The sequence below is a fragment of the Anomalospiza imberbis genome, chromosome 10, assembly GCF_031753505.1.
Source record: "Anomalospiza imberbis isolate Cuckoo-Finch-1a 21T00152 chromosome 10, ASM3175350v1, whole genome shotgun sequence".
In the NCBI taxonomy this organism is placed as follows: Eukaryota; Metazoa; Chordata; class Aves; order Passeriformes; family Viduidae; genus Anomalospiza; species Anomalospiza imberbis.
In genome coordinates, this window is record NC_089690.1 from 3,659,399 (window position 1) to 3,680,733 (window position 21,335).

A 21,335-nucleotide genomic window follows, 5' to 3' on the forward strand; every position below is an offset into this window, starting at 1 on the left:
CAGAAGCAAGAGAGCAGAGTTGGTGATAATAGAAAATATTAGCAGAGAGCCAGCCTCAGTTCACAACCAGGTGGTTTACTGACTTCCTTTCTGAGGGAAGCAGAAGGCAGCAGGGTGCAAGGATGTCTGGAGTTCAAGGTGCATTTTGTGAACTCTCCTTTGGGCACCAGGACTTGACTTGGTTGGAGTCAGCTGTGGAGCTTGTGCTTGGGTTTAGCATTCAAAATATCAATCCAGCTGCTAAGAGTCCTGAAGACTCAGTGATAGTCACTGCCTTGGAAATGATGTTTGAAGAGTGTTTACCCGCCTGCAAAAATACTAAGGGCTTACATTTTGAAATCAGACCTGGAAAGTTCAAAGCCTTTCCGTGTTTGTGTGTGCATAACCAGCACTTGTCGGTGCTGGAAGTCAGGTACACTGCAAAGAGACCACATTTTTAGGGCAAAAGCACTTCTAGACAAATGCAAGGGTTTTTAAGGATGGCACTACAGAGCCGTGAATTCTTTCTGAAGGGGTTCCATTTTGTGGCATAAAAACTCAAAGCAGAAAGAAACTCACCTCGACAGAGCGGGGAAGGTGCCGTACAGCCTGCCAGGCTTTCTTTCATGTTTTGCTCATAACCATCATAGCAGGGAAAGGCAAACACTTGTCTAATTTGATAAAATATCTTTAATTGCAGCAGCAGTACTTGAGGTTTGGGCTGGCTGCATCAGCTCTGTTTGTAATCACAGCTCCAGCCGCACTCCACAATCAGCGCCAATTGCTGCCAATTAGCATCCGCTAGGCTGCTGTTGCTTTATTCAGATGTTGTGGGCTGTTTGGTTGCATTATTCATACCTTGGCTGGGAAAACATAGTTTAAAAATGAGCACCATTACAGGGTTTCATTGTACTCTGATAGACCTTCTCCCAGCTCCACCTCTCAGTTTAGTTCTAGTTAGTGAACAGAGGAAAACTTCGGGCATGTCCTAGGTCCTGCATTTCACTTCTAGGAAATAGTTCCTGCTTGACAGAGAATTTTAAAGAGAGAGCAAAAGAAATCAAAGCTGGTGTTTTTTTTTATGTAACAGTTTGGTTTTGGAAGTCATTGCAAAATGTCTTCAATGTGCAGGACATTAGGAATAAAAAAGAAGAAAAATTTTAAAAAGTGGGCAGGCATGTATATGGTTATGGAGGATTGCCATGATCAGGGACAGAATTTAAAAGGATTTTTAAGTGGCAGTTTCAGAATCGAGTCTGGTCTGTGGTGTAGCAGAACTTGGGGTGGGAGGGGCCATCTCTGTACCTGCAGCAGGTACAGAGTGCTCCCTGTAGTGGCACGAGATGAGCTACAGGTCCAGTCTAACACAGCAGCATCTTGGGCTTTAAGAGCTTGTGGTTTCACCTATTCAGACTTTGAGCCTGTGTTTTCCCCCTACATGATTTTATTCTGACTTCAAAGGAGTTGCTCTTAATGCGACCAAGAGCAAATGATTGATGAATGTGTTTTTTTTTTCCTTCAGATGATGACTTTAATAAGGAGAAATGAATGCTGGCTAAGTATGTTTAACAAGGAGCTTTGTTTGCTTTTGGTCTTGCATCAAAGTTGAATTAAATGAAATGTTTTAGTGCCACAGTAAGAAAAGAAAGCAAACCATGGCAGAGCCCCCCATCCCTGGGGAACAGGGGCCATGCACAGACTCGTTACGTGACGGATGCTCTCTGCATATGGGAAAGTGACACGAGGATAAAGAGCAATGAGTGCAGCAGTAATTTCTTTAATTAAAAAAAAAAAAAAAATTGGAAAAAGGAGATGGTAACTTGTGGAAGCACAAGGACCACAGCTGCCAGCAGAGACAGAGGCAGTGATGGGTGTTTGCTGGGAGGTGAGGCTCCAGGAGCCTGTGCCAAACTCTCTGATAAGTTTGCTCCACTAATCAGGCGCTTGTTAATAATGGCTCAGATTTACGATACTTCATAACAGCCCAAGAAGAAATATTCATCCTGGTATTGACTTTGTGGGGGAAGAAAACCTAATAAAGCATTGAGAGTGCTTAATCAATACCCGGGCAGGGCTGCGCTGACTATCAGAACGAGCAGCTTTGTTTGCTATTCAGGCGGATAATTTATGGTTAGTGCTGGAAGTGATGTATGTAATTTATGTTTTAGAGACAATTACTGCTCAGAGACAACTGCTGCAAAGCTTTCTGCAGGGAACCAAAAGACAAATGCAGTCTTTGGGGTGCAAGTGTTGTGCCTGGCAGCCTGTCCAGTGTATTTGTGCATTACATGAAATGTATGTGTAGTGTTGATAAATGTGCACATGTGCTCATGTGAGCTACGTTGCATTGTAGCAGTGAGTGGCCTTTAAAGTTCAAATCAACATTCTCAGGTTTCAGGAGTTTTTAGACATATGGTTTTGGTTGCAGGCCATCCAAGCTGTAATTAAAAAAACCAAAAATAGGGTCTAAAACTTAAAGAGGTACTTTTTTTTTTTTTTGGATCTTCAGCATTTTTTAAAACTTGAATCAAATTATTTAGATCAATGTATGAGAAGTTGTCAAATGGGCATTGTGATTTGCAGATACTTGCCTATAATACTTCCTTATAAAAGCTAATTTTAAGGTAGTAGCGTTTCTACACATTTGTGTGCCAGGCACTCAGATATACTAAAGTATGCATATAGGAGCATTTGAAGTGCACATGATAAACTATATTTAGACTTTGATCCTAACCATTTTGAGGGTTTGGTTTGGTTTATTTTGCCCAACAGCACTTGTGTTTTCTGAGTTAGGAATTTACATCTCTAAATTGCTATAAAAGTCAATATAAGCTGCCAGTGCCTGTTAGAGAGAGGAATCAAACTGCTTTCTTGAAGATATTTCACATTTAGATTCCTGAAATCCACCCATCTTCACCATAGTCTCCAGGAGAAGGTCCCAAGTGTTATTAATGAAATGTTGTCTTCCCTCTAAATAAATATGTTGTGGTTGCTGTGACCCCTGATTGGAGCAGGGTGTGTTACCCTAACGCTTTTAAACTAATCAAAATCACCTCCTTGCTCCGTGCTGGTGGGCTTTGTTCAGGCAGGATTGCAATAACAATGGCAATGATTTTACAGATTTTATTCCACTTCAGTGATTTATTTCAAGTCCAGGGAGCTCTGACACATGCTGGAGTCTGTGGCTCAAGGGTCAGAGCACGGGTTAGCCCCAAAACTGGGCACCCACATGGCAAATTTGCATGTGGCTGCCTTCAATAAATAAAGTTATTGCTCATATACAGCTGATAAAAACAGAAACCTTGGAAAATGGGTTTTAAATACTGTGTGGCACTTTTGAGATTCTTTTTGTTATCTTAAAAATTAGTCTTTGTATTAATGAATATGGCATTAAACTTATCATACAGGGAAAATTAAAATTCCTTAACCTGTAGGAAGTGAGTTAACTGCTCTGTTCCACTGATCTAAACATACAAACTTGCCAAAATCAGATGGTCTTTCACTTCATGGTTTTCCTGCTGCAGAGCTGAGCCCCTGCTCATTGCAGGTGCTTTCTCCTTGCCCAGCTCTGGCCAGTCCTGTGCCCAGGGCAGGTTTAATCCCTCACTGGCTTTTAGAGATGCTGAATTGAGCTCCAGGTGCAGACCCTGCAGAGCTGCAGCCCTCACCAACAGCTCAGTGGAGAGGAGACCTCTGCCCAAATGCCAACACATATTTCTGCTTTTCACACTGATTTTTCTTCATCTGCTTTCTACTTTTGAGAGCTGGTGATAGAGCAGGTCACTGCTGTTAGATTTCAAGCTGGAATTACCAATGAAAACCACTTTGTCCAGTGTCTGCTTTTACATAAAACCTTCATTTCTTTGTAGAAATCTGAAATCACCTATATTTTCATAAAAAACTTGCTGAAGGGCTGTTTTCCCTGGAGCTGAGGATGTGTGACATTTTCAGATGGAATAGCATTAACAAGAATAGAGAAATGAAGGGATTGGAATTGTCCTTCTCCATTTAGCATGTAGCTCCTAGGCAGGGCTAATTGGGCAAGGATGCTTTGCTTCATGAAAAAAAGGGATGTTCCCATCCATATCAAGTATTTTATAAGACTTTTGGAGGAAAGACACCTTTTCACATAGTTCTATCTATTATACCACGAGTGCAGCGAGTGTGGGACATGGGCACATGTCAACAATCCATATTTTAACATACTACTGGATTTAAAATATATTGAGTATTTTTTTCCCCACACATATATGCTAGACAGATCATATATAAAGTTAATATCAAGTTAATCTAGATGCAAGGTGTTTTCAATTATTTTTCCCATGGCAAGATTGAAGGCTCACATCCAGTATGTCCCATGGATAATGTTTTTGTGTTGCAACATTGGCTCTATAAATAAATGTGAAACATTGCTGTAGCAAACATCACTTTTTTTTTTTTTTTAAGTGCCTACAGCATGTCATTACAGATGGATTGATAGGCTTGATAACATTGAACTTTTGTCAGACCTAACGTGGCAGACTTGTTACGTGTCAGAAATTTTCTGTCATTTTGCTCACTATTCAAAAGGCAAAATATATTTGCAACCTTGAGTGACATTGAATATGGAAAGCAGACAGAAATTTATCATTTGACAGAATTGTTTTTGAATTGTTGAGTTTATTTTAACTTTCCTTTTTTTTTTTCTTTTTCTTTTTCTTTTTCAATGGGAGAGCTGTAATCAGATTTTAAAATCCTGACTACTCTCTTCTAGGAATATGGAACAGCTGATTGTGCCTCGTAAAAGCTCTATGACCCAGCCTTTTACAAATGTAAAACACATTCTTTATTACTTCACATTCAGATAATTTATTTTTGTGCTTCTTTGGACTGAGGCAACATCTGACCTTTATTATGGAGTTGCAGAAAACAGCTTGGCAGGGAGCAGGCAGTGAGGAAGGTCTTGATCAGGAGACAGGACAGTGAAGGATGCAGATGCTTAGAGAGCAAATTTTCATAGTACTAGGACTAAAACTGGTGCGATTTATTCCTACTCAGTGTATTCCTTCTAATGTGATTGGTCTTTAATAAAGCTGTATCTAAAAAGCTTTTCTTGGTGTCTTAACTCAGAAATTAAATCCTAGTTTATTTTATGATTATTAGCTTTTAATAAGGTGCTTGTTTTAAAGACACATGGAGATGGAAAGTCAGGTTCTGCGACTGTAACAGAAGAGGTGGTGGGTTTCTGGTGTAAAAAGCAGTGAAGAAATGGCATGAAAACATTTCATCAAAAGATGAAAACAAATATTAAGGCAGAAACAAGGAAATCCTGGACACAGAGCATTAAGAAGGTTAGAAGAAGGAGGAAATGAGGTTTTCAGTCATGCAGCACCAATAGCTGGACCCCACAGCATTTTATGCTGAACAAGGAAGGAAAAGATTTTTAATTGCTGCCAGGAACACTCTGCAATCAAAGGAGAAACTTCCTATGTATTAGCATGCAACAGCACTATACACTTCTTAACAGATTATACCCTGGTGAAATCAAGGGGATAATGATGAGCTCCTCAGCTAGAAAGGTTTTGTTCCAATAATTTGGTTCAAAATATAGACACTGGTGTTAATAAATCGGGCTGTATATTCTAGACCACCTCACCCAGTCAATATTTTACACCAGGAGGTCACATAACATTGTGGGTGCTAAAGAATAAAGCAGCTCTTCCCTTGATTTTGTTTAAAAAAATAAAAAGAGCAAGGAGATTTTATTAGTTTTGATCCTGTTGGTATGAATAGAAGTTGAAGGTGTGGAGCTGGGTTATTTTGTGGCTCGTTGCTGTTTGTCACCAAGAGGCACATCGAGTAAACCCCTCGGAAGGGGCTGCGCAGCGCCGAGCGCTCGCGTGCCTGCTCCCAGAGCTTGGAGGAACACGTCCAAAATCTGCCTCCTGTCATATGTTCTCCCCATCTCTTGCCGAGGAGAAGCGAGCAGACGCACGTTGTTATTTTGGTGTCGTTTGTTTTTGGGGAGGAGGAAGGGGGGGGAGTGTTTTTCTCCTGGAAAAGTTTCTGTTTGAATCGCGTTCCCGTGAAATGGAGAAGAGGCTCGTTGGCTTCACGCGAGTTAGGAATTGGTTTGTTGTGTAGCTCTGGGATAACTGAATTTTGTTTAATTTCTTCATAGCCTGCCAGTGTTTTCCAGTATCACTGAGGACAAAGAAATGATCATTTTGTTGGTCATTGTGTTGAATCTAAAGCTGTAGAGAAATGAGGTGGTTTTAGTGGGTTTGTGCCTCTTCAGCTGCACTTCAGCAAAAGTTGGTATTTCATGATACACATTTCTTTTAGTTTTTTAATAGTCTGAAACCTCCTCAAAATTTTCTTTTAACCGCAGCTTTTAGCCAGGATCAGAAATGAACCAGTCAAGTGAAACTTGAGCTCATCAAAGAACTAACAAACCCTGGTCAATCTTAGTCTTTAACACTGAGGGGCTGCAGTTGAAAGGCTCTCACCTCTCTTCCATGAATGTGAAATTGCTTTTTTTATTATTTTTTCTTTACAAACTAATTAAATGGTTTTTTTTTAAGGCCTCATTTCTCCCTTGGGGATGAGGAGTGCCACTAATACGAAGTAACTGCCTGTGGTTTTTACAGTCATGATGATGCTTATCTTCTGCTGCTTAATCCTCCTCCTCCTGGCTTTTCTGCTGTCTCACCTGAGAGCAATGTGAGCTCCTTCCCAGTGCCAAAGGCCTGTCAGATCTGTCACCTGCACCCTCAGCCTGGGCTTTGAGGAGGTGGGGTGTCCCCTCAGCCCCGGCTCTGCCACCAAGGCAGATCAAGACATTTGCCCAAAAATTGAAGCCAAGCCCCCCAGAGCCCATTATTCTCCCACAGGTCCCTCCCTGCTTGCCCTTGCACTCCTAGACTTGGGTGTGTGTGGGACATGAACACTTCAGAGAGCAAAGTGAGTGAGAAGGAATTTCCCAAGTTCACTGTGCATGGAATCAGTGCAGCAAATACCTGCTGGGCTTGTTGCATTTACCATCCCCTTTGAACAAATTTTCTGTTTTGGAAATCACCTCCGTACTATTTGTTGTTTCTGCTCCTGCTCAGCAGAGCAGCATTGCTTGCTTGGTGGTTTCTATCATATTTCTTTGAAATTTCTTATGTAGGATATTTAAGTAGGTATGCAACTGAAGGTCTTTGCTATTGATTTATTTCTCTGCCACTAGCTGTCAATTTACTTTTTCTTTTTTTCATTTAGTCCTTTAATGTTCTTCATTTGTAATGTGTAAAGTTCTGTTTTGCATGCAGGAAAACACCAGCTTGCAAGGTGAGTAAGTCAGGTGTGTAGATAACAGCACCTGACAGAAAGCAGGACCATAATTGATTTTTTAGGACCAAAATCTTATCATCTTTCAGAGGTTTCTCATCTCTGCCACTGCTTCTAGAAGCAGCCTAAGACCCAAGAGAGGCTGCTGGAAATGACTGTGTAGAGGTTGTTCCAGAGGTGGAAGTTGACGAGCTGGGTAGAGCCTGCAGCCAGAGCCAGGTGGGCTCTGCACTCGCCTTGTGTAGAAAAGGAGGAGGAAAATCCCACCCTTGCAACTCTTAAATTACAGAATCTTTCAGGTTGAAAAGACCTTTAAGACCATTGAGTCCAACCATTAACCCAGCACTGCCAAGCCCACCACTAAACCATGTCCCCAAGTACCACATCCACTAATGGTTTGGTTTGAGGATCTTAGAGGTGTTTTCCAACTGTAAGGATTCTATGATATCCATCTTTTAAATCCCTCTAGGGATGGTGTCTCCACCACTTCCCTGGGCACCCTGTTCCAGTGTTTGGCAGTCCTTCCAATGAAGAAATGGTTTGTGGTACCCAATCTAAACCTCCCCTGGTACAGCCTGGCTGAGTGGAGAGGCTCAGCAGCGTGACCGGGAGTCGCTGATCCTGGGGTTGCTTCATGGCCCCGAGCTGGTTATCTCAGAAACGTTCTACTTTTTTTAACATCAGTCAGACACGACTGTCCTCAGATCTTCAGGTACTGTGGTCAGTGCCCACTCTTCACTGGCTGCTTGTGCTTTCTCCTGGCAGATGTCAACGAGTGCACCACGGGGAACGGCGGCTGCCACGACCGCTGCTGCAACACCATCGGCAGCTACCACTGCAAGTGTCCAGCTGGCCAGAAGCTGGGGGAAGATGGAAAATCCTGTGCAGGTAATGCTTTGTACCCTGTCTCACTGCTATTAAGGAATCAGCAGACTTAGGAAAGGGAAGGAAATGGCGGCTTTTATGTGGAGCCAGCTGAAGAGCGTGTGCTCAGAGTTGTCGAGAGCGCAGATCTTCTCATGTCTGGATTATGAAGATGTAACTGAAAGAACACTTCAAAGGGTTGGGGTTTTGTTTTATTTTGTTGAAAAAAATGTTATCACTTAACCTGGATTGGCTGTGCCATGTTCTGATTATGGGATTTCCGTCATCAGTTGAAAAACTTGAAGAAAGTGTATACGCTTGATAATATTTCATCTGTCTCTTAAGCAAAATGGTTCTTATCAGAAAATACACATACATTTTCATATTTCAATCACAATTCCACAGCTAGAGATTAACTGAATAAAAAAGGATTTAAAACCACATGCTATGTAAACCCATTTGTCTTTTTCCTAAGGGAAATTTAAGTCTAGTTAGTGCATTAGAGGGTAAAATTCTTTCTTATGCAAAAACTTATGTTAGAACACATAATGAATTGTGGTCCGACTTCCTGAAGGCTCACTGGCAAACAGAGTGGGTGTAAACAAGCCCAGATGATGTGTTGACCTACAGTCACTACATTTTGTGCAACATCAGGTGCTGCAGAAGGTCAGGTGTGAGGTACGCAAGGTGTGCTGTGCTGCAGGCCAGAACAGTTCCTTCTTCCTGAGCTCTCCTTTGACACAGGTAACAGGGATGTGCTGCCACATCATCTGGTGTGCTCTGCTGTGGGCCTGGGTTGGACCTCCCCTGCATTTCAGTGCTGCAGTAAATGCATCAGTGATGATATTTTTTTTAATCTCAGGGCAGCTTTTCATAAACTGTATTAATATCTTCTCAAAAGAAACTGTGTTCTCTGGCTTTTCCCATTGCACAGTGTCTCACAAATTCCCTTCTTCCAAGATTTCATTTTACCATTTCCAGCTCCTTTTTAAGGTTTGTATGAAGCACTGTATTTCTTGTCTATGGTCATATGGTTTCTCCTAACTTAGTAATTCATTTGGCTGCACTCCTTTTTTTCACTAAAAGACAACAGAATTATTTTCTATAGCAGCCTGTCAGTTGAGATCCACCTTGACAGTGAAAATCAGCTGTAGGTGGTTATGTTATTTTGATTGAAGTATTTCATTATGGTCCTCCATGTTTTCATTTTGGTCTTTGGCGTGCTCAACCCAGGAATATCATTTGTGATTCACAGATCCTTGCTACTTCACCTCTCTTGCCTCTTTGGGGGACTGGCTGGCAAGATGTCCATGGGCCAGTGCACAGGTCTGTGTTTTGATGACTACTTACTGCTTTCAGTGCATAAAAGTTCACCACACCAAAGTTTTTGAAAGCAGGAGTCCTACTCATCATAATCCTTAGCATGCAAGAGTAATTTTTCCTTTAGACTAGTCTTATTTTAATAAGTTAGTCAAATTAGTGTTCCTTCTGCACAATTCAGTTCTTACAATACACTTTAAATTCAAGCTTTTGGACAGTCTTTAAAATCTCAAACAGCTTAAGGTATTTGATTTTTGTACTATATTCTATCTGACCAGGAATTGCAGGGGGATATATTATTAGCTGTTTTGAGGCCATTTTTTTTTAATCTTCAGGCAAAAATGGAAAGGCACAATGAACTGGAAGCGCTCCAGTCATACAACAGAGTGAATGTGGTGGTGTCACTAAATACACCTGAACTTCTGCAGAGGTGACAATGACAGAATTTGGCTGTACTGACCTGCAAGGAGGCCAGCTTCAGCCAACTTCTGGCCATCAGGTGTTACAATATGAGTAACTTAGGGGCTGGTTACTACGTGAGGGGAAAGTGAGCTCTCAAACAAAACTGTGAATGCTGCTGGAAGGCCTTCCAGGGCATGAACTGGGGTTCTATTAATGCCTCTGCATTGTTCAAATGAGTAATTTTTGCAGATAGGAGTAAAACAGCTCCTCATGCAGGTTAACAAGTAGTTTTGGAGGAATAAAGTTGATTGTTGTTCTGGATTGTTCCATTCTTTCTGCCTTTATAGCATCATTGTGCTTTATGTTACCCCTTAGTCTAAACTCAGGCATTAAATAGATGTGCACTATTGTTCTGCTCCCATTGTTTGTCTCGTGGTTGGTTTTATTTCACTGGTGCCTGCAATGATTGATCAGTGTACAGGGTTTTTTTATAAGCCAAGGTACAAATAAGGTGTATTGTTAGAAAAGCAGCATGGAAGTAGCACAGATCTTATTCAGCGAGTCATTATTACTGGAAAGATTGATCGTGTTTTTCAGAAACAAAATAGAGCATCCTTCTGACAAAAGGGAAGGATGTCAGGAAAGAACTGTTGGGTTTTTTAAAATATTTTTTAGCCATTTGTAGCTGTTTAATGCTAAGGAAGGGAACGTGGATAAAAATTCACTAACAAACAATGCACTGAAGTGCAATGCTGTTTTAATCAAGCATTGCTGGGGGTTTGAGGACAATTTTTTTTGGAGACCCAAAGGCCTAATTTCACAGCTTGAGCGAGCTGACAATGCTCAACATATCCACCTTCTAGGGTGTCAAAGGTGTGTGCAAGACACAAGGCTCCATGAATATGCACAAGACAGCAGCACAAAATAGGTGGGATAATCTTAAAATAGTTACTGCCATCAGCTTTGATTAAACCTCCTTTCTTGAGTGATTCTGTGTCTGGCTGGTCCCACATGGGGAAGGGGATTGAGCAGCACAGACCCGTGCTGTGGGGTCTATCCTCATTCCAAGGGCTGTAGGGATATTTCCTGGCTATTTGCAGGGATCTTTTCTGGCTCTCGGGGGGCTCTCATGGCAGGAAGTGTCATTCAGAGTTATGTGGTTTGTAAGGTCTTACTTCACTTCGGTGAGGGATTCTCGTATGGAGAGGCAAGATGCGGTGAGCTGGAGGCCTGTGCATCTCCACAGAAATGCCAGCCAGAGCAGTGACCTGATTAGCCTTTCAAAACTAATTATCTCCATGTTGTACTGCAGCTTTCACTCTCCAGCCTTCATGCTCAGAGCTTCGGTTTGCTTCTCTGACAGAGAAATATTTCCTGGCAGCTCCTGGCGCAGGCATTTCAGATTGTGACAGAAAGCTCCTGCTTCCCTCCCGCTCCTCGTGCGCCTGATGGAAATGAATGATGAGACAGGATTTGGCTTTAAATCACTGCACAAATAATGTGACAAATTAATATTTGACATTTACCAGTGTAGGACTGTCAGGCTGATGCTGTGCCCTGTGCATCCGTGTGCTGTTCCTGGGGCAGCCTGGGCAGGGGCTGTGCGTGGGTTTGCTCACAAAGGTGTGACCTGGTCTGAGGAAGGGAGAGGAAATGGGTGTGTGCCCAACGCCTCCTTGTTTGTGGAGCAGCGGTACCACTGTGTCAGCGAGATAGGCTGTGAAATGCAGAGATATCCTCATTTCATATTTTATTCTGATGCGAAGCAGTTCTACTCGAGCATCGCAAAATGCAGAAATGGTATTTTCTGAACATAAATACCATTTAAAATGGTATTTTAAATGGTAATTTTAAAGCTCAGTTGTTGGCACAAGTCCAGATCTGTAAGGGATGCTGAAGTTACAGCTACAAAAGCGTGTTTTCACACATGAATAAGCTGCAGAAGTCAAGTAGAAAAAGGTCATGGCCTTATGTTAACCTTCTTTGGTAAACTGTCATTTCTTATTTATATTATTGTGCTCTCATCTGTCAAGGCAACTGCAGGAGCTTAGAGACAAGTGAAGTCCTGTGATTAACTGTTGATGAAAAGAAGCTCCTGTTTGGTTGATTAGAGTGATGTTGCAATGGCTGTACCCCATCCCTGGGGGTTCCGGTCAAACCTCGGAGCTCTGGCAGCTTTCCTGACCTTTGCCAGGGGAAATTTGGGAGCAGCTGCCTCCAGAGCCAGAGTGTGACTGTGCCAGGGCCACCACTGGTTACCCCAGAAGTGGAGGTCACTGCTGGAGCCTGGTCCCAGGGCAGGGGGAGACTCTCCAAACACTGTTTGTTGCCTTGGAAGAGTTAATGGTGGGCTAAAAGGAGTACTGAGGGACATGTCTGAGAGCAAGAAAGTGTTTATTAATATGGTGACAGCATTTATTAAGTTAATAAGGTCTGAAACACAACTTACTCTTGTCTAATTCTGGTTTTATTGAAGAGAACAAATGCTAATCTGCATTTGGGCCGTTTTCCCTGCCCACCAAATCAATGTACAGGTGTCTGCCATGTCCTGTGATAAAAAACTGAAGGACAGAATACCATGAACTTGGAGGGAAATGCCAAGGCATTTTTAATTATATTTATTTAATTTTTATTAGAACAGGAGAAATTAGTCTACTGGAAGGATTCAGGATGGTTTTTCATGATCTTAACTCTAACAGTTGCATTTGATTCAACACACATTGTTGGCAGGCCGTGACACTGAGGTGCTTATTGCCAGGAACACTTCAGCAGAAGGAGAACAAGGAGAATATATTTAACAAATATCAAGCAGTACCAGTTCTTATTCCAGATGCAGCAAGTACCAGACCAGCTGAACTCAAATCTTAGAGCACTCAAATGAAGGCACCCTTAGATGAGGTGAAGCCACCCAACCCTCTTCATCGTCCTCTATTTTAAGACCTGGTCTTGAGACAAAGAAATAAATCCAGTTGCAGGAATTGTTTCACATTTATCTAAGTATTTGTGACTGAATTATTCTGTCCACCTAATGTTTGCCTCCTAGAGTGAGGGGAATGGACAACTCCACCTCATCACCTTATCAGACCCTGGGTGAACCATCTTGATAACTGAGGCATTTCAGGGTATTGGAGTTTTACAGCAATTCTAAAAAAGAGGAAAAGAATAGACAGAAGAAAAAGACTTATGAGGGGAGAGAAGGTAAAGCCTAATTTCTGGTTTTTCCAAACCTGTTTTTAGTGGCTCTCAGGCCCTGGGACTCCAGCTTGGGGTTTTAGAGCTAAGTCAGATAATTTCAAGTTTTTATGTTTCAAAGTATAAAAAAACTTACAGTAATCTGCCAAGGGGGTGGAGAGTAAACATTTTCTTCTCCATTAGTTTGTACATCCAGAATGCTGGTAAATATCTTACATTTAAAGTGAATTCAACAAGAAGCAATATCTGTTTTTACATTTAAGTATTAATTATGATAGCTCCTACCTGTCAAATCATTATTTTTAGTCATGAGTAAAAAGCTTAATAACTGCTTTTGATTTCAGATCCCAGTTGGTAATAAAAAAAACCCAAAAGAGTTCCCCTACTTCTCTTATAGAGTGAACTCTATTAAGTGAGATTAAGGATTAATTGTGCATTATAAACACTGTTTGGCATTGTGCACTCAGACTTCTGTGGTTTTCTGGAGACTGCTGGATTTAGGCAGGAGGACTGTGTGATTTTTGTGCATGGCTGCGGAGAAGCTCCGGGCAGAAACTGCTGGAGATGTTTTACATTTGCAAACTTGATGGGGAATCTAATATTATTTCTACTCCCAAGTCATTCTTTTGGAATTCTCAATTTCAAGCATTTCTCTGAGAAGAAATGATGGCTGGAGGTTGTTCCTCTGACCTCCCTCGTGCTCTCCCATGCTGTGGTGGATCCGCCTGGGATCAATAGCTGCGTGGAGCTGTTACACTCTCCCAGGCAAATTGTGTCATCTGTCTGCATTTGTCTATTCCTGGTAGTTCTACAGCAAAAAAAGACTTCCAAATAAGTAGCAAAAATGACAACATGGTCGTAGTAAGGGTAACACTGACTTCAGCTTATTGGACTTTTTAAATGAATTACCTGAGTGCTGATTCCTGGCAAGCCTGGGCAGGCAGGAGCCTGAGCTGAATTTTGGGGGCTCATTCCAGGCTGGCAGTGGCTTGGTCTGGGCAGTGGCTCCGCTTTCTGTGAGCCCTCCCCAGCAAGAACCACCCAGGTACACAAACCTTCTCGATCTTGTTAAAATACACCGAATACTAAACTCAGCAAATCCCAAATTTTGTGTCTGTTTCTCTTCAGTCAGGGAAGGAACACACTGCTCAGGCCAGAAGAGACACTTCCCACCTGGTTCAGAGCATTTCTGTGTCGAGAAGAGCATCTGATGCTCTGATAATTGATTTATTGCTGAATTTCAATTGCTCTGCTTTAGTTTCTTCCCAGTTCCTGCCTGGCTGTTGCTGAAGGCTCCCTGCTCCTCCCTCACACACCGAACAAAGGCGGCTGCGAGCTGAACCACCCAGATTCTCACATCTGCCATCCCTCGGGGTACACAGGCTCACAGTTATGACAGCTCCCTCCAAAGTGAACGCTGCCATTGGAGGCTCAGCTCGTTTATCCTGGATACGTGTTTTCATCCATCGGAGCCAAGAACAGGCTGAGTCGGTTCGCAGTCACTTTTTAAGTAGAAGTTTTATGCACACCAGCTGGGTCAAGGGTATTGTTATCCTAATCCAAGGCTCCAAAGCAATGGTTGAAGGAGTCCTACCCAAAAGCCCTTGACATTTGGGGAAGACTGGCACGACTTATATTTCAAGGATTCAATGATTATTTCCAGATAATCTTGGTAAACCTATTTTTCTCCACAGAGCTTCTTTTTAGGTGCCTAGATTTTTGCCTTTGAATGCCTAATTCAGCTGCAACATTTGAATAACAGCCCTTTGTGTAAACAAACCGTGGAACTGGCAGTTTAATTTTCAGGTTTTGTCAGGATTCCACAGGGTTAGGTGTAGTGCAGCTTGTCACCGTGTCACACATTCCCTGCAGCTCAACTTGTGCCGCGTCCCAAGGCAGCAGCGTCTCTTGAAAAATACAGCACTGCTCGTACCCCAGGGAAAACTGGCACATTCTCCCTTTGCATTCCAGTTATCAGATGAATTATTGATCACTGATCTGAAGGGGAAAGCTTGTTTCTGGGTGTCACAGGTAGCAGCACACGCAGAGCCCCATCTCCACGGCGTCTGCCATATGGCGCTCGCGGCTCCCGGTGCGTCACAGCTGATTATAGACCCAGCACAGGGATTGCTTCCCCAGCCTTCCAGCTACCTTGTCTTCCTCCAGCTCCACCAGCTGGAAGCAAATATGGAGCAGGAACCTCAACTTGCCATCATCCTTGGGAAGGAGGGTCCTTCAGGTCGTGGGATGTGCGGGGACAGCGGCTGTCACCCCCTCCGTGGTTCCTCCGTGAGTGACTCCAGGTATTGCAGTTGTGACTTTGTGCTCACAACAAAGTTGGGCTTGGGCAAAAAAAAAAAAAAACAAAAAAAACTGCCCTGGAGAGTTTTCTTTGTCCAAACCACTTGATGCATAAAGCTGTATTGATCAGCTTTTGATAGTGGAAACATTTAAAGTTCAGAAATGTTGTGGTGTTTGCCATATTACTCAGGGACTTAATGCTTTTAATTAACAGAGGAGCTATGAATAGTTAGATGAAAAGCATTATAGAATGATATGAAAAGGCTGTTATTGTCCAGATGAAAGATACTATTTGGAAATAATGTGACAAAAAATGATAGACTGCAGCACAAATATGTTTTGAGGTATTTCTAGAGCTCTGATTAGTTTATATTAGCTAGTTTTTTGGATTTATGACTACATCTGAAAGGCAGGTTATAGAGAATGTTAACATTCCAGTGGGCTGATTGACAATAATTAGTTTATTTTGAAGGAAAGGAAAGAAGCACAGTATTGTTGGAGCTGACTAATGTGAATTAAAAGCCAGGTAATCTTTTCTGCAATTACAGAGATACAATGATTGCTGTTATCAGAGAAGAAAATCCACTCGTACTTTTAAGAATCATTGTGTAGGAAGAGCTTTGCAAGCCTGAAATTGAAGCACTGGTCATGATCTCCAAAATTACACTTAGTAGTAATTTTATGCAGAAGTAAGACTTCTGAATACTTAAATTATAGCTTGTTTGTAGCAAGGTATTTGCCAGCAAATACAGGCATCTTATAAACAGCACATGAGTCATCTTGGTGTTCATTTCGAGCACATCGAAAATGCAAATTGCAGCTGAATTATTCTTGTGTGGAGAGGCGAGGCTTAGAAAAACCTTAAATTCGTACTTTAAATGGAAATTGTGAGAGAAAAAATGTGCACATTTGCCTTTCAGAGAAGGGTATTGTGCAGGGTGGCTACAGCTTTTTCTGTAGCTTTGCCTACAGGCTGTGTAAACAAGAACTGACGGCAGGTACGGGGACGGGAAAGAGCACAGCTCCTGAGTGGTGTTTGTGTTCCTCTTTGGGAGCATTTAATACTGTTCTTCACCTGGACACCTAATAGAACTACCTTTTTTTTTTTTTTTTAATTGAAATGCCTGTGGATTTTATGAGCCATCTGATACAACCTCAAAAAAGCTTTAAAACAATTTGTGATAAAATCTAAAGCAAACAGAAATCCGTCAGCTTCTCTGTTCAAAGCCTTGGCCCAAAGGAAGCGATCCAGACACGACTGTCAGCGAGATAGCAACTGCTGGGAGAGCTACACTGCGTTATTAAAAGATCAGTAGTTTGATCAACATCATATTGGATTACTCAAACTTCAATTACAGGAGTACCTGAGGGCTTTAGCTGGGATATATTAGAAGAACAACTTGAAGTGAACCTGCTGTTGTTGCATGCTGGCTCTGTCAAAGGCCCACCTGAGAACCTTGTGAACAGTTCCTGTCCCAAAAGGGATTCAGTGTCAGCCAAGGAGTTCAGAAACAACTAATAAAATTGGAGCAATCAACTGGTTCATTTGATGTGAATTTTAATCTCGGAAGAGGAAGAAAAAAGGAAGGAAAGTAAATTCTTCCATGCCTGGTGGCATTATTCATACAAAGACAGGGTGAGAGAGTTGGGGTGGTTCAGCCTGGAGATGAGAAGTGTCTGGGGAGACTTCAGAGCCTCTTCCAATGCCTAAAGGGGCTCCAAGAGAGCTGGAGAGGGACTTTCAACAAAAGCATGGAGTGATAAGAGAGAGGGAAATGGCTTCAAACTGACAGAGGGCAGGTTTAGATCAGATGCTGACAAGAAATTCTTCCCTGTGAGGATTGTGAGGCACTGACACAGGTTTCCCGGAGAATTTATGGCCTATACCTGGAAGAGTTCAAGGTGTTAGGTTGGACGGGGTTTGGAGCAGCCTGGGCTAGTGGAAGGTGTCCCTGCCCATGGCAAGGGAATTAGAATTGGTTGATCTTCAAGGCCCCTTCCCACCCAAGCCATTCTGTGATTGATGATTAGGATCCAGCCCTGGAAGTTGGCATGGATAGGTTTTGGATGTGTTCATGTCACTTCTCTCTTCTCCTTCTAGAATCTCTGCAGAGTCACGTGTGATTTATGTCCTAAAGGAAGCAGAGCAAGAAAACCTGTGTAAAATGCTGTCCTTTGCTCCCTGGCAGTTTATGTCTTAGATTGTCCTGGAGCTGGGATGGCTCCAGTGGGGGATCAATGCTTGTGGTGGCACCTGAAGAGGCACCCCACGAACAGAGCAAAGCCAGGAGCCAGCTGTGACAGAGGGACAGGAGGTTGTGCTGTGGTCTCAGCTTTGGAGTGGCAGAGGTGGAGCTTGGTGGCTGAATGGTGCCTGTGCCCTCCTGTCACAAATCACATCTGTATTTCCAGCCATCACAGCCCATGTACTGTAAGCTGGAAACACCACATTATGAAGGTGTTTGCATGATTATAATTTTCTTGCGCATGTTTTACCCGCTGTGTGTGGAAAACACATTTCTCTGCATTCTGCTGTAAGCAGAGACACGGATCTCAGCAAGTGTGCATTAATATTGCTGCTAGCAAAATCCAGGTGTTCTCATCACATCAGGCATTTCTCTTTTTATTCCACAGCTACTCTTGCAAACTGCCATATCCTGCCGAGAGAAGATGCTGATGGCCCAACATACAAACCTCCTTAATACAGCTCAGAACGGAGTCCACACAAGGAGTTTGGGCTGTATCATGCTGTCACTTATTAAGTGCAGCTCCTTGTAGAGATCCTCTCCTCCTTTGCCACCCTCCCACCTCACAGCAGGGCCCAACCGGGTTGTGCCGAGGAGCTGTATTTAAAAATTGATAGACCCGTAACAAATATTCTCTCTGCTGTTCTGCCCCACATCAGAAAATCTTGCAGGAGCGTTGCAGTAGCTGCTGATACTGGTGATCTCAAAGTCTTTCTCCTAAGCAGAAATCACCTCAAATTTTGATATTTGTCTTTAAAACATTCCCTCCCAACTTCCCTGTTTACAGCCAGTACATTTACCTCTTTTCTGTTGGAAGCAGTGACATTGGTGAAGCTGGGTTTGGTTTATTTAGGAGCCCAAGTTACCCTTTTGTCTGGTTTGTCATTCTTCATCTTGTACTCCCTTGTTATCTCAAGTGGTCATTCACTTATCCTGGCACAGTTCTTCACTGAGACTTTGTGTCCATCTATGTGGGTTGTTGATGGGAGTTGGAGCCGTCAAGGGGGTGCAGTTGCCAAAATATCTATTAGTCCAACCCCACTGTGGGGGCTGGTAACCCTATCAACTCTTCCTTTTTGGCTTTTCTTTGCTGAGATGCTGTGTACTACACCAAGATCCAAAAAGGATCATCCTTTTTTTATTTTAAATACTTAAAGTGGAGAAAAACATACAGAACTGCTTTGTGAAAAGATGGAAAAATGTATTTCTACATGGCTGTGAAAACATCACAGTGTTGTCTGAGGTCTGTCTGTGAAATTGTCATGTTCATTCCTTTAATTCTATAACCTGGTTTTCTTGCAAATTGTCTGGTTTCAATAATTGCTTAAAGTGTGTGTGTATGTGTGTGTATATATACATTTTATATATATATATATATATATATATATATATATATATGTCTGTCTGTATATTTAATGAAGAATTCCTTGAAACTCTAATTAGGGCTGCTTGACTCCAAAGCAGTTTACATATCACAGGCTTACACAGCTATCAAACAGATGCTTCTCCTTTTTTTTCATTCAGCTGACATTTTCATTTTCTCTGCATATTTTGAGCACTGAGCACTGATGTGTTTTGACTCCTGAGGCTACAGATGATATCAAAATGAGGATTAGAAATGAAGCTTTACCTGTCAATTAAGTTGTTAAGCTTGTCCTCCACAGTGTCTACACTTTGAAATGGCCTGTTTATTGAATTTGAAATAGTTTTCATTCTTGACTTTGTTTAAATTGAATGGACAGTTCTAATTATAATCTTCAGGGTTTTTCATCTGCAGCATATGGTTTGCATTTAGAGCTGTGGATGAGGGGGCTTTTGGATGTTTATTGAGCTAAACCACTGTTAAATATCTCATGAGAGAGTGGCATGTCAGGCATGGAGAGTAAGCAGAAATGGGCAGTACAAATATTGGCCAATTTTCTCTTTTCTCATCACTCTGTCCAGGAGAGCTCCCGGGGGACAGCTGAGAAATGAACTGTGGTGGCAGGGTCCAGGCATTGGGAGCAGCAAGTCACCACTTTAAGTGGCTGCCAGTCTTTCCTTGAAAGGAATATTGAAGGGAGGAAGGAAGGGGAGGAAGGAAAAGAAAGGGGAAAGAAAGGAAAGGGAAAGGGAAAGGAGAGGAGGCTCTGCCATACCAAGTTCAAATTCCATGAATTCAAATTACCAGGATCTGTGTCAGGTCAATGTTGTTCTTTCCAGTCACCCATGGTCCTCACTAACAGGGTTGTGTGGTATCTCATGATCATTTATTCATCTCTTTACTGACCAGTGAGAGACCAGGAAATGAAATCCAGGTCTCTCAGACTTGATGGGGTGGATTGTCCCTTGCAGTGCTCACAGAAGTCTTCTCCCCAAAAGCAGGTTGTGGGGCAGCTCCTGCCATTCCTGCTGCATGGATCTATCAAAAATGCCATACCTTGGAGATGCCTCTGTCATTTTCCCTTGAAAACAGGCATCAGGAGATGCATCTCTCTTTAGATTTGGACATAAATATTTATTACCTAACACAAGGTCCCATTGATGACTCTGCTGTTCAGCGTTTCACAGCACTGTGGCTTCCATCCTTTGGTGTTTCCTGTGTAGAGAGAGAGAAGCCAGAAGGAGAGAAGTGAAACCTGGCCTAGGCACAGCTGGAAGTCCTTAAAACCACCTGGGAAAGCATCTGAGGTGTAGGGCAAGGTACCAGCTGTAGGGCATAAGATGCCTCTCCACAATGGACCAAATCTCCAGGGAGGTCTGGAGGATGGACTGACAGGCACTGAACCTGGTACAAAATGCTGTGGTGATAAAATGCCATTATTTACCTTCCCTTCCCCATTTTCAAGGGCAGGTAAACAATCAGATCACTTGTAAAGCCTCTTTCTCTGCCTGCAGAATGGCTGCTGGTAGAAGTTGCTTTGTCCTTAATCCTAGGTGAAGAAATGTAGTAGAAAACTGGCTGCTCCAACAAGGGTCCTCCTCTGTTGTGAAATCAGTTTGCAGGGGCTAAATTGGGTGAGGAATCATTAACCTTGCCTTTTAACCAGTCTCTTACCAGCCATGAGGTGCTCCTTTTGGTTTGCTGGAGCCATTGCATGAGTTAATCCTGTTGGAGCAGCCTTGCCTGGGACACCTGGGGGTGAGGAACGTGAGGAAGCTGCAGCGAGCGGTCGGGGCTGACCTGGCTGGCTCGGAGCTGGAGCAGACAATGGTTGCTCATCTAATCCATGGCAGGGACCAGCAAAGGGCAGAACAAATAGCTGAGAAGCAAAAATAAAAGCCTGGGAGCACTAGCAGTTCAAAATGACCCAGCTGGCTCTGCAGGAGCACATTTATCTATGCTGAAAGCTGTTTTGTGGAGGTGTTTTAACACCAGGTTCTAGGAAACCACTCAAAGGAGCTTGTAGCATATTTGTGGTGTTTTGTGGGGCACTAAAAGAAAAGCCCCAGACCAGGAGTTTTGCTGTTCAAAAATTCCCAGCCACCCAAAACTGCTCTTCTCAATCTTTGCTGCTCAGTTTGGTTCAGTGAAAAAGAAATACATTTTTTATTAATATGAACTGATTTCTTTTTTTTAATTTTGTTTAATTTTAGGCTTTGTTTTGGACCAGACTTCAAACTTGTATTTTCCTTCCTAGAGTCAATACCAATGTAAAACTTCTTTCACTGTGGAAAAGATGGCCAAATATTTTTATAGCAACAGGAGTTTCAAACTCCCTCCAATCAAAGTTTCAGACC

At 42.5% G+C, this 21,335-nt stretch overlaps 1 protein-coding gene across 7 annotated transcripts in view; it reads left to right on the top strand.

The window, feature by feature from the left end:
• Positions 1-21,335, top strand: part of LOC137479725 (multiple epidermal growth factor-like domains protein 6) — a 192,082-nt gene that overhangs the window by 94,349 nt on the left and 76,398 nt on the right. For 6 of the 7 annotated variants that reach the window (XR_011002469.1, XR_011002470.1, XM_068200235.1 and 3 more), the window contains exon 5: positions 8,056-8,178. The exons of the other annotated variant lie outside the window; for it this stretch is intronic. Coding sequence is in view for 4 of the 6 variants with exons in the window: in XM_068200235.1 (XP_068056336.1) it covers positions 8,056-8,178 (123 nt within the window). In the remaining 2 variants the exon portion in view is untranslated. The remainder of the gene's footprint in view (positions 1-8,055; positions 8,179-21,335) is intronic. 7 annotated transcript variants of the gene reach the window in all.